The sequence below is a fragment of the Camellia sinensis genome, chromosome 6 (genome assembly GCF_055761805.1).
Source record: "Camellia sinensis isolate YWXY chromosome 6, ASM5576180v1, whole genome shotgun sequence".
Taxonomy (NCBI): domain Eukaryota; kingdom Viridiplantae; phylum Streptophyta; class Magnoliopsida; order Ericales; family Theaceae; genus Camellia; species Camellia sinensis.
In genome coordinates, this window is record NC_138966.1 from 92,698,053 (window position 1) to 92,709,881 (window position 11,829).

The following is an 11,829-nucleotide window of genomic DNA, read 5'->3' on the forward strand; positions in this document are numbered from 1 at the left end:
CATAGGAATTTGAACAAAGTTCTGGGTAATGGCCGGTGTTAGTGTAACAACCGGATTGGAGGTACCAGTTTCAGAAGCAACACAATTTTCTAGTTACAAAAACTAGAAGAAAAAAATTAAAATTTTGAATACAATGAAGAAATGAGTCTGTCTTAAGATTGTTAGACAATCTTCACTGTAGTCAATGAATTGATTAAGGAAGAATAAAATATGTTTGATTACTTAAATCAAAACAGAACATAGAATAATAAAATATGGAAAAACCTATTCTGATTTTGTTACACAAAACAAAACATAATAAAAAAAATAAAAAATAAAAAAGCAACCTAAAATGAAAATCGCAAACAAACTACTTATAGTATTACTTCTTCGGAAATTCAATCAAGCCTAGTGTTGAACACTGTCTCCTTATGACAAATTCGTCATCTCCACGGTGTTTTTAGAATATGGACGTCTATCTCCCAAGATAAAATGATTGATGACAATTAGTAGCAGCACTACAAACTAAATGTCTAATGAGCACACTTTGTGTTTATACTCTTTCTTATAGAAAAGTTATGCAACAAAATGCAAGAAGCAAAAGCAGAAGGAAGAACAAAAATTGAATGAAAAACCAAATGAATGACTTGTTTATTTATAAGAGACTTTGTGGCTGTTCGAGATAGATTTGAATAGGTAAAGAACCGTTCGGGTTGATTTTGAACAGGTAAAGAACCTTTTTTGGTTGGAGGAAAAGGTGCTTTGGACTAAACTGCCAACGTTCAGAAACATTGGGATCATTTCAGAATCTTTTTTGAATTTCAAATTCCAAACGGTAAGAATTTAATTTTAGAAAAATAAAATTCAAATATTTTTGTGCCAAAAAGATAAGCAATAGACTACACAAGCCTAACCCAGCCTCATACCCAAGCCCAGGTCGGGCAGGCTGCAACGGCGGCACGTGTGTGTGGTAGATATTGGGTCCAATGGTCAAGACCCACTTTCTCCATAACCTCTCCCGCCACAAAACTTGGGTACCTCTTGGGGCCCTCCCCAAGATACAAACTCAAGGCTTATAAACCCACACCAAGTTTGCCTATTTAAGCAATGTGGGACAAGCCTTTCTGCACCCCTTATGGAAACCTCATCAAAACACCATTTCCATGGTATTCATTTTGGTATTGATTTTCCATTCACCCGATAATGGTTTTGAGCAACCAAATATAAAACATGAATCATTACGCAGCAAAGAATGCAATGCCACATAGACCCGCCAACTTTAACTCATGGATCTCATTTAAAAAAATAGATCGAAGTTTAGGAAAAAACTCTTTTTTTTTTCTTTTCTTTTTTTTTATTTCTTCCCAAAACCATTTCTTACGCTTCTCAAATTATAGCATTATTGTCATAATTTGATAAAAGTCTTTCTTACCAAAAAGTAAGGTTTGAAAATATCCTAAAGCTTTCTCCCAAAATAATAATAATAATATTAATATTTAATTAACAATTACCAAACGCATTAATTTTTTTAAAATAATAAAATAGGAAAGCAAAACTCAAAAAACATGATGAGTTTTTTTAGTACGATAAATTAGGAGTAGCCATCAGCCTGACAGACTGTCCAACTGACCTAGTCCAGCTCAATACTTTTAGGATTTAGAAATTTTATTTTGCTTATAGGGCAGTATTGGGTTGAAATTGTGTCAATTTAATATTCAATTTGAGTTTGGGATAAAGAGTTCTAACCTACGTTACAAAAATTTTAATTTTTTGTGACGGCACGGTGCCATCGCTAATACTCTTAATGCCGTCTCAAAAAAGTTTTAGCGACGATAAATGACTTTTAGTGACGGCAAATGGGGGGACACAACAGAGGGCGTTGCAAAAACCTTTTAGCGACGGCAATTGTTACCTTTTACGACAGCAATTTACTGTCGCATATAATATGTAAAAAAGTCAGACCTTTTGCGACGGCACCGTTTTATCGTCGCTAAAAGTTTTATTTGAGACGGCATAAAGTGCTATCACGAATGGTTTTGTTGTTTTGCAACGGCATGCCTACTGTCACCAATGGTTCTAATATTTTTTGCGACGGTATGGTGCCGTCGCACAAAAAAAAAAAATGCAATATAATTATTAAAAATATTAAAATTACATTTTTTTGTGACGGTGCGGTGCCGTCGCAAAAAATAAATAAATAAATAAATTGTAATATAATTATTAAAAATATTAAAATAATTTGTTTTTGCAACGATGTGGTGCCGTCGCAAAAAAAAAAAAATTATTAAAAATATTAAAATTACCTGTATTAAATGAAAAATAATTGAAAAAGAAACCAATAATTGCATAATAATATAAAAATTCCTGTATAGAAAAAATAATTTCTTCATAATAAAAATATTCTTGCATTCAGAACTACACATCAACAAAATTTCCCCACTACATAATATTCCATAATGCATATATAATGTTTAAATACATAATGTTGTTCATAATTCAAAATAACATAAACCAAGTTTTGCTCATCATTCTCTGTGGGTTAAAAAACAAAAATTAGTCGCATTCTTTACAGACATGCATTCCACAATAAACAAACTTCTACTCAGGAAATATCTGAAAACAAAAAATAAATATAATTAATGACAATATAATTATGTGTTAATATATTAATTACAAAAAAACATAAAAATTACTACTATACAATTACAAAGATAGTTAAGTAAGCAAGTTGAATTTTAGTATAAAGTTTCCAAAAAATAATCTCCCCTCATCCATGTTAATTTTATCTATTCCTTTTTAAGTTGTGGCTTGCAGGATTATGACCTGAAATTGAACATCATGGTTGTCACATGCTGTTAAACCAAAAAAAAAAGTTCTCAGAGGGATGGTAGTGCTGCTTACATTGTTGACGAGCTTCACTACTGTTGCCTGTATGTAATTTTTGTATTTTGTTCTCAACAGGACAGTTATTCCGTTCATCTGCTTTCCAAAAAGCGACTTCTTATCTTCAATGACAGGTAGATAGGATGCCCAAGACTTCAAAATGTCCTCAACCTTGCAGTGTAAAACATCAAGAATCCTCTTAATGGTGTTCAAAAAAGTTCCCAACTGCCAAGGACAGACAAGAAAATCCAGTAAGATAGATGCACCTTTTGTAAGTGCTAGAAGGAGAATTCTTTGGTTGAAGACTTCTTTGCTGAACTTTTTTTTTTTTTTTTTGAAAGAGTTTTTTTTGCTCAGCTTGAATATTTATGACATAAAATGTCCCAAATTTTCTATTCTTTTTAATTGATAGTCCTAATTTGACAAAATTTTCAGACTGAATTCATGATAAACATAATAACAGTCATTTCTGCTGCCTAATTCAGTTGACTGATATAACCATGATCGGCTATAGTATACAGTTTCGGAACTTACTTGACTAGGAACGGAGTAAAGAGCAGTTGATTGTCTTCCTGTTAGTTTATGAACTTGCATACCAAGCCTTTTTGGAATGCTATCTTTCAATGGAGTAAAGATATCACTGTATTGCTTTTTCATTGCTTTTATGATTGCTCTTTCCACATTTGCGACAGCCTTAAGAAAATCAGCAATTCACATTTAGGAAAATTATTAGAATTAGTAAATAACAGTACTAGTGGCTCGTGGTAACTGTTGGGTAAAATTCAAAACTCACATTCTCCAAAACCAATGAGTATTGAGGCTATCTATTCATGACAACTTCATACTCGATAAGCATTTCTTCGATCTTCTCATACATTTCCTTAGCAAATGGTGAGGTAGAATGATTCGTAAGTATTCCAGGCCATGACACTAAGTTTCTTAAGATACTAGTTTGTTTCTTAAGAATGAAATCCGGCTCTAACTCCCAAACCGAAAACCTAATTTGAGTCCCGTATTCTACCACATGTCTCTCGTGCCTAGGCGATCGTGTGTGCCAAGTTTCGTGCTACTCCGATGCCGTTTGGTGATTTTGGGACGTTGACGCCTCGAATTCTAAGTTTCTTAAGAAACTAGTTTGTTTCTTAAGAGTGAAATCCGGCCCTGACTCCCAAACCGGGAATCTGATTCGAGTCCCGTCTTCTCCCACAAGTCTCTCGTGCCTAGGTGGTCGTGTGTGCCAAGTTCCGTGCTACTCCGACGCCGTTTGATGATTTTAGGGCATTAACACCTCAAATTCTAAATTTCTTAAGAAACTAGTTTAATTCTTAATAGTGAAAATTGGCTTTAACTCCTAAATCGGGAACCTGATTTGAGTCTCGTCTTCTCCCACAAGTCTCTTATGCCTAAGTAGTCGTGTGTGCCAACTTTCATGCTACTCCAGCACTGTTGGTGATTTTGGGATGTTAACACCTCGAATTCTAAGTTTCTTAAAAAACTAGTTTACCTAGAGTGAAATCCAGCCCTAACTCCAAAACCAGGAACCTTATTCGAGTCTCGTCTTCTCCCACAAGTCTCTCGTGCCTAGGCGGTCGTGTGTGCCAAGTTTCGTGCAACTCTGACGCCGTTTGGTGATTTTGGGGGATTAACACCTCAAATTTTAAGTTTCTTAAGAAACTAGTTACCCGGCTCTAACTTCCAAACCAAGAACCTGATTTGAGTCCCGTCTTCTCCCACAAGTCTCTCATGCCTAGGCGGTCGTGTGTACCAAGTTTCATGCTACTCCGACGCCGTTTGGTGATTTTGGGGCATTAACACCTCAAATTCTAAGTTTCTTAAGAAACTAGTTTGTTTCTTAAGAGTGAAATCTGGTTCTAACTCCCAAACCGGAAATCCGATTCGAGTCCCATCTTCTCCCACAAGTCTCTCGTGCCTAGGTGGTTGTGTGTGCCAAGTTTCGTGCTACTCCGACGCCGTTTGGTGATTTTGGAACATTAACACCTCAAATTCTAAATTTCTTAAGAAATTAGTTTGTTTTTTAAGAGTGAAATCCGACTCTAACTCCCAAACTGGGAATTCGATTTGAGTCCCGTCTTCTCCCATAAGTCTCTCGTGCCCAGCGGTCGTGTGTGCTAAGTTTCATACTACCCTAATGCCGTTTGGTGATTTTGGGGCATGAACACCTCAAATTCTAAGTTTCTTAAGAAACTAGTTTGTTTCTTAAGAGTGAAATCCAGCTCTAACTCCCAAACCGGGAAACCGATTCGAGTCCTGTCTTCTCCCACAAGTCTCTCGTGCCTAGGCGGTCGTGTGTGCCAAGTTTTATGCTACTCCGATGCCGTTTGGTGATTTTGGGGCGTTAACACGTCAAATTCTAAGTTTCTTAAGAAACTAGTTTGCCTAGAGTGAAATCTGGCCCTAACTCCCAAACCGGGAAACCGATTTGAGTCTCGTCTTCTTCCACAAGTCTCTCGTGCCTAGGCGGTCGTGTGTGTCTAGTTTCGTGCTACTTCGACACCGTTTGGTGATTTTTGGGCATTAACACCTCCAATTCTAAGTTTTTTTAAAAACTAGTTTGTTTCTTAAGAGTGAAATCCAGCTCTAACCCCCAAACCGGGAATCCGATTTGAGTCGTGTCTTCTCCCACAAGTCTCTCATGCCTAGGCGGTCGTGTGTGCCAAGTTTCATGCGACTCCGACGCCGTTTGGTGATTTTGAGGCATTAACACCTCGAATTCTAAGTTTCTTAAGAAACTAGTTTGTTTCTTAAGAGTGAAATCTGATTCTAACTCCCAAACTGGAAATCCGATTCGAGTCCCATCTTCTCCCCCAAGTCTCTCGTGCCTAGGTGGTTGTGTGTGCCAAGTTTCATGCCACAATAAAACCCAGAGCTCCTCAATGTTAGTTTGGAAGAATCAGCCCAATGTACTCAAAATCAGAAAAAAGGAAAATAAAAAAATAAAAATAAAAATCTTATAAACCACTTAGAGGCTTCTCCATCAATGACAGTTGCAGCATGATATCGTCTCGCAAATATTGGAAGACCTAACCAAATTAGCATGAATAGGTGAAGAATACACATCAATTGATCCAATTCTGAAATTTAGTGCTAAGAATGGAAAGGAACTATTATATAACTCACATTCACACTCCATTTTCTTGTTGAAAAACATGGATTATTTTGGAAATTAGTTGTACAAAAGCTTAAGTTTTCTAATCAACAACACAAATCCTTATTTCCATGTAAGGGTCATCTGTTTTAATTCTTGTATGGAGTATGCAATGTTCATTAACACCAAAAAGCTAAAGCTAGAAGCTGAAAATTTTCATCAGCAACCCCAACCAAAATGCATATTATTTAGGCCAACTCTCAAGTTCCAATATATATATGTGCTCAAAATAATTGAATTGCATCAAATGGAAATGCAAAAATGAGGGAAAATTTAGCTGACACAAATTTCTGACGCAATCAGCTTCCTCTTTGGCGAATCTGATGGTGTATCTTCTTGGCAAAGAAAATTATTTCCTAACTTCAAATGAATATTTCTATTCCCGGATTTTATTACAATGAATACACACACACACACACACAGAGAACAACACCTGTTCATTTCCGTTGCATGATATGATCTACCAAATGCCAATCCATAATATCAGATTCAAATCATCTATGGCATTATGATTTTCATTAATAAGAAAATCAAGAATTCTAATAGCATAGTTTTAAATTTTTTTACTTGATGAAAACTCAACAAAAGGAAGTAATTGAATCATATATAGGTGAAGCATGATGACAAATTAACCAAAATCAACAATGAAAATTACTTTGCTCTACTATAAATATGCATGTGCTTAAGGCAGAGTTGTTTTAGTAGTTATCGTGAACTTAATCATTTCATGGGAGAAATAAACAAATCGATCTACTAAGTTTTCTATAATTAGAGAAGCAAAAAAATTGAAATTTAGAATATGATAGCTATTTGAACAAAGCTTGTGATATGATATATCATAATAAAAATATTATAAATTGAAAAATAATAATAGCTAAGTTGGAATTGGATTGTAAAACTATAAAATTATTTCAGCATCAGTGTTTAGTTGGTGCCACACTCGTCATGATTTAATTGTATTGTCAAAAATTAGCTAATGTGATGAATTATAGTTTCAATGGCATTGATAGAAAGATATATGCTATAGTATCTTGAAAAAAAGATCTTCAAAAGCAATATTTTTTTTGGTAAGCTAAAGTAAGCATGGCTGAACACGATAACTTCTTCAAATTTTGATTAAGGAAACAAATATATCAACATTAAAAAAATGAACAGAAAAGAATGTAGAAAGAAAATGCGTTGCTTTCGATCATGATTAAACACTCTAAACATCTCTGTGGCAAGTAAGGGAAGAAGCATTTGTGGTTTTTCCTGATTCAATTCAGTAAATGCTCATTATGTTTTGTTCTTCCATGGACTTATTTATTTCATGTTTTGTACAAATTCCTTACATTCAAACTCCTAACTCAAACCCAGTTGGTTTTTACTATATTCACATGTCAACTACTAGAAACCCCAAATAAATACTAATATTTCAATGGGACGCTAAATGCTTAAAACCCCAGCTATGACGTTAACTCATTGTCTACCAATATTATATCCTTTTCCATTGGCAACACATAATCAATACTCCTTTTAAACTAACAAAACTTATTTCCATTTAAAGCCCTAAAAATAAACCAACAAAAATCAGATTATAAAAATTTGGGACCCCTAGCTATAATTAGTCCTTATTATTTGAGTTTCTAGAGCATAAAATGCAAAACCCTTTCAAAGAATTGAACTTTTAGAATAAAAAAAAAAAAAAAAAAAAAAAAAAACACCGTATAAGAAAAAAAAAATTAGGATTACAAAGGAAATTATTACCACTCAACACAAACTCATAAATCAAAACAAATTAATGAGTACAAATAATGTAATATACTGAAAGACTAGACAAAGAAAAATTAAAACACATATTGAGAGAGAGAGAGAGAGAGAGAGAGAGAGATGAGAAGGAAGAAATACCTGTTGAGAAATTTCATTTTGCAGAGATGGTCTTGGTTTCATTGTTGAAGGTGGGTCTTAAAACACATATATAAGTAGAGCATTTTTTTTTTCTAGAAAAATGGAGAGTAAAAAAAAAAAATCATGTTTGAAAAAAAAAATTACAACAATTTTCAAAACTCAGATTTGAATATATCTCTTCAAAATCCATTACAAAAATAAAATTTTAATAAGATTGAAAATCCTTTAAAAACCATGTGTTCAATACAAGGGAAAAAATATACATCTTCTCTTTCCAACCCTAGAAAACAAAGAAACACCAAATCAAGAAGCAAAAGGTCCAAATCTAAAGACCCATTTCGTCAAAAAACACTACAAAGAAACCCAAAACAGAGAATAAGGGAATGAGACAGTAGAAAGAGAGCAGAGAGAAAGCACGTACCAGATCGGCGAGCGGAGAAGATAAGGCGGCGACCGGCAAGGCTACTAGTGGCAGCGACGACTGGCAAGGCTACTAGAGGTGACGGCGATGGCGATCGGCGTGGTGAAGGAGCAAGAGGTGAGACAAATGTTGGTTATCAATCTGTGAATACGATGAGATGTTTAGAGCTGTTAGGGTTTAATTTGAGGATTTTTTTTTTTAGGGGATTGGGGATTAGGGATTTGAGATCATGAGAAACAAAATGGGGGGAAAAATGGGGGGAATTCAGATAGAGTGGGAAAACGAAAACAAAAAAAAAGAAAAGAAAATGAGAGTTAGGAATATGCGGTGTGAACCACGTCGTTTGGACAAAATGTTTAAAACTTGTTCAGACTTAAAATATTTATATTTATTTTTGTATTATTTATAATAATGGGATCATATACACTATAATTGAAAAAAAAAATTAATTGAAAAAAAAATATTTGAAAAAAAAAATTAATTAAAAAAAATTGTTAGTCACATTTTTTAATTTCTGTTTAAAAACCAAAGTAAACTCATTTTTTGAGTTTACAATTTTTCCTCAAATTTATAAATTGAGACAACCATTTATAAACCAAAAAAATTATTAAACAAGTTTTTATGGCAGTTTTGTAAATTTTTTGTAAATATAAACTAAAAATTGAAAATGAAATGGTTACTAAACAGGCCCTAAACAATGAATCCATGGCTCATTTAGTAATTTTTCTATTCGCGACAGGGGTATTGTCGTCGCCGATAACTTGTATTTGCGACGGGGGAAGGTTGTTGTACCAAAAAAAAAAAACTCATTTTTTTGCCAAAAACCTTCATGTCCATTTTGCTGTGCAATGAAAGCTAGAAAGAGAGAGAGAAACATAAAATGAAAGAGAAACAAGAGATAATTAGTGAGAGAAAGAAAGAGAGAGAAAAAAAGAGAGGAACGAGAGATATAGAGAAAGACATAAAAAAAAAAAAGAGAAAAGAGAGATTAGCAAAAGAAACAGAGAGAGATATAGAAGAGAGATGAGTAAGAGAGAGAGATAGAGAAGAGAGATGAGTGAAAGAGAGAGAGAAGAGAGATGAGCGAGAGACACGCTGTAGACGTCCCCGAACGTCCCGGGAAAATCCCGTTTTGTTCATTGGGCTCACTACAGTTCGGGCTCAATATCACGGTTCTGAATCTAATCTCACAAAGTGCAATGCAAGATCGATAAATCACCAAATAGTCCAAATCCGGCAAATCGTTTTGAAAAACTGATTTTTAGAAAGAAGTGCCAAACATGGACTACTTTGCCAGATACAGAGTCGCCACCTAAATGTTTTTATTTTGGAAAATTTAGGAAACCCTGACTTGCGCCTAAGGCCACGTGTTCGTCATCACCAAAGTTGCCTCGGCTCGGGAACTTGGGTACGAGAGGGGAAGGTCATGCAATGAGCACCCCCGCTTGCCTAATCAAAGATCCGATCAAAGATCGGCCACTACTAAACATGATATCTTGTTTTTGAAAACACATGTGCTCTTATTCCGGTTTTCTAGCCTAGAATTGCTACGTGATACGCACAGTATACAAGTATAGACTGGATCGTCTAAGTGGGAACAAAATATCTCATGTTTGTTCTTTAAAGCGATTTGCTACTCGCAAGTAGGCTAAAATGCGGATTTTGCCACCCTCAAGTGGGCTTAGAAAACATGGTGATTTGCCACTCTCAAGTGGGCTTAAAACTCGCAATCGATGAATTGTTCCAATTTAAATAATCCAACATTCACCCACAGGCATTCAAGCAGGTATATCACATAAGCAGTTAGCCTCATGGCAAGCATGCTATCATGACAGTCACTCACACACATGCAAGGATGCTAAAGCATAAACGTACTCCGAGCCAAAGAAAGAAGCTAATTAGAAATCATGCATGAATCCTAACTATGCTAAGATGTCTAATGCAACACATGCAGGATGCAACTAAGATAGGCTCGGCTATTCTAAAATGGCATATGAGATGTTACAGATAACATGTATTCAACTTGGAATTGAAATACAATGCAGTTAGTATGATGCACCGAGCCTAGTGCATGCAAGACAGATGAATGAATGCAAACATGCGAAGCATAAGGATGCTAATTGAAACATGTCCTAAAACTAACCATCGTAAGGTAGTAAATAAAAGGGAGAAAGACGTGGGGTTGGAAGACATGCATCACACACACGCACACTTATTACAGCAGTTGGCCCTTTCGACGGAGGGTCTGAATAAATAATACAACACCAACTTGCAAATCTAAGCCAATCTAATTAAGTTAGTTATTACACAACCATAATGAACAATAAATTACAGCTAATTATTACACAACTCTAATTAATTAACAAACTAACTAAGTAAGAAATTAAACTAGCATGCAAACTACATAAATGTGGACTGCCTCAGTTCTGCTTTGGATGACAAAGGATGCATGCATGCTCGAGTCGTCTTGTTCGGAAATCCTTTGCGACGCCCCAACTCGCCTTTGTTTGCAATTGATCTCAGAAACTTGCACAAAGCTCCAGAGAGATGAAGCTCCACCCTGGGAATATGTGGGAAGGCTGTCGACCAACTTATGGGCATGGGAGACCACCTGTCGACCACCTTTTGTGGTGGAAACCAAAAAAAGTGGTCAGCCTGCCAGTAAATCTGGTCGGCCGACCAGTTTCCTCTCCTGGTTTCTGGTTTTCTACAACAAAGGGAAAGAGAGATGCACGGCAAAGTATTTGCAACACATGTGTGCATAACCACTCTCCTCATCATTGCATAAGCTCAAGGGAGTGTAGTCCTCGACCCTCGGGCCACTAATCACTCATTTTGATGCATGATGGCTGAGGAGCCAAATTGCACGACTCAATGTGAAATGAATGCACACACAAGCACCTAAAGCCAACAACTCCGTCATGGGTAGTCAAGAGTGTTGGCGACCGGGAATTAAGGCACGTTTCATCACTTCAAGTATGAAACGTCCCTCGCTTCCCGTGTTCGGACTAACTCCTATTCCAAACACAACGCAACACATAACATGGCATGCGCAAATGCAACTCTAGCATGCAATCCTAAATGCAATGCAACTAAGTCATGCAAACATGTAAGGAATAACATGCAAACATGCAACTAGCATACATAATGCTATGAACTAGCAATGGCATACTCAATGCACGTGACATTTAGCATACACAATGCACATAGAAACTAACATACACAATGAGATCACAATGCAATGATCAATCATACGACAACATGGCATACTCAATGCTATGGACTACAACGGCATACTCAATGCAAAATGGATGTAAACCAAAATGGATGGGCCTCAACCACACCCAAATCAGTGGCCAAACATGATGAAAACAAGACTCCAAAACTCATGCTAGCATACACAATGCAAGGACCTAAGCCCAAGGGCACAAAATGCAACTCTACAAAAGCATTAAAAGGATTAAATATGGCATACAATGACACATGTTCCAAC

At 35.8% G+C, this 11,829-nt stretch overlaps 1 protein-coding gene across 2 annotated transcripts; it reads right to left on the reverse strand.

Annotated features, from left to right (window-relative positions):
* Positions 1–2,589: 2,589 nt before the first annotated feature.
* On the reverse strand, positions 2,590–8,646 carry LOC114289196 (uncharacterized). 2 transcript variants are annotated; one of them, XM_082874214.1, is made up of 4 exons: positions 7,916–8,646; positions 3,397–3,555; positions 2,881–3,087; positions 2,590–2,802 (listed from the first exon to the last, which is right to left on the reverse strand). In XM_082874214.1, the coding sequence occupies exons 1-4, from the start codon at positions 7,955–7,957 to the stop codon at positions 2,776–2,778; spliced, it is 435 nt and encodes a 144-aa protein (XP_082730340.1). In that variant the 5' UTR covers positions 7,958–8,646; the 3' UTR covers positions 2,590–2,775. The 2 variants fall into 2 exon arrangements, with proteins under 2 accessions (XP_082730340.1, XP_028088664.2); XM_028232863.2 differs by having other exon boundaries at positions 2,590–3,087.
* Positions 8,647–11,829: the final 3,183 nt, after the last annotated feature.

Bases quoted from the DNA above. Each gene is read 5' to 3' on its own strand.
- LOC114289196 (XM_028232863.2), bottom strand. From the start codon at position 7,957: ATGAAACCAAGACCATCTCTGCAAAATGAAATTTCTCAACAG. The intron at 3,556-7,915 runs GTATTTCTTCCT...GATTTTCTTAAG, and splicing joins AAAATGAAATTTCTCAACAG to GCTGTCGCAAATGTGGAAAG. The intron at 3,088-3,396 runs GTAAGTTCCGAA...TGTCCTTGGCAG, and splicing joins TTTACTCCGTTCCTAGTCAA to TTGGGAACTTTTTTGAACAC.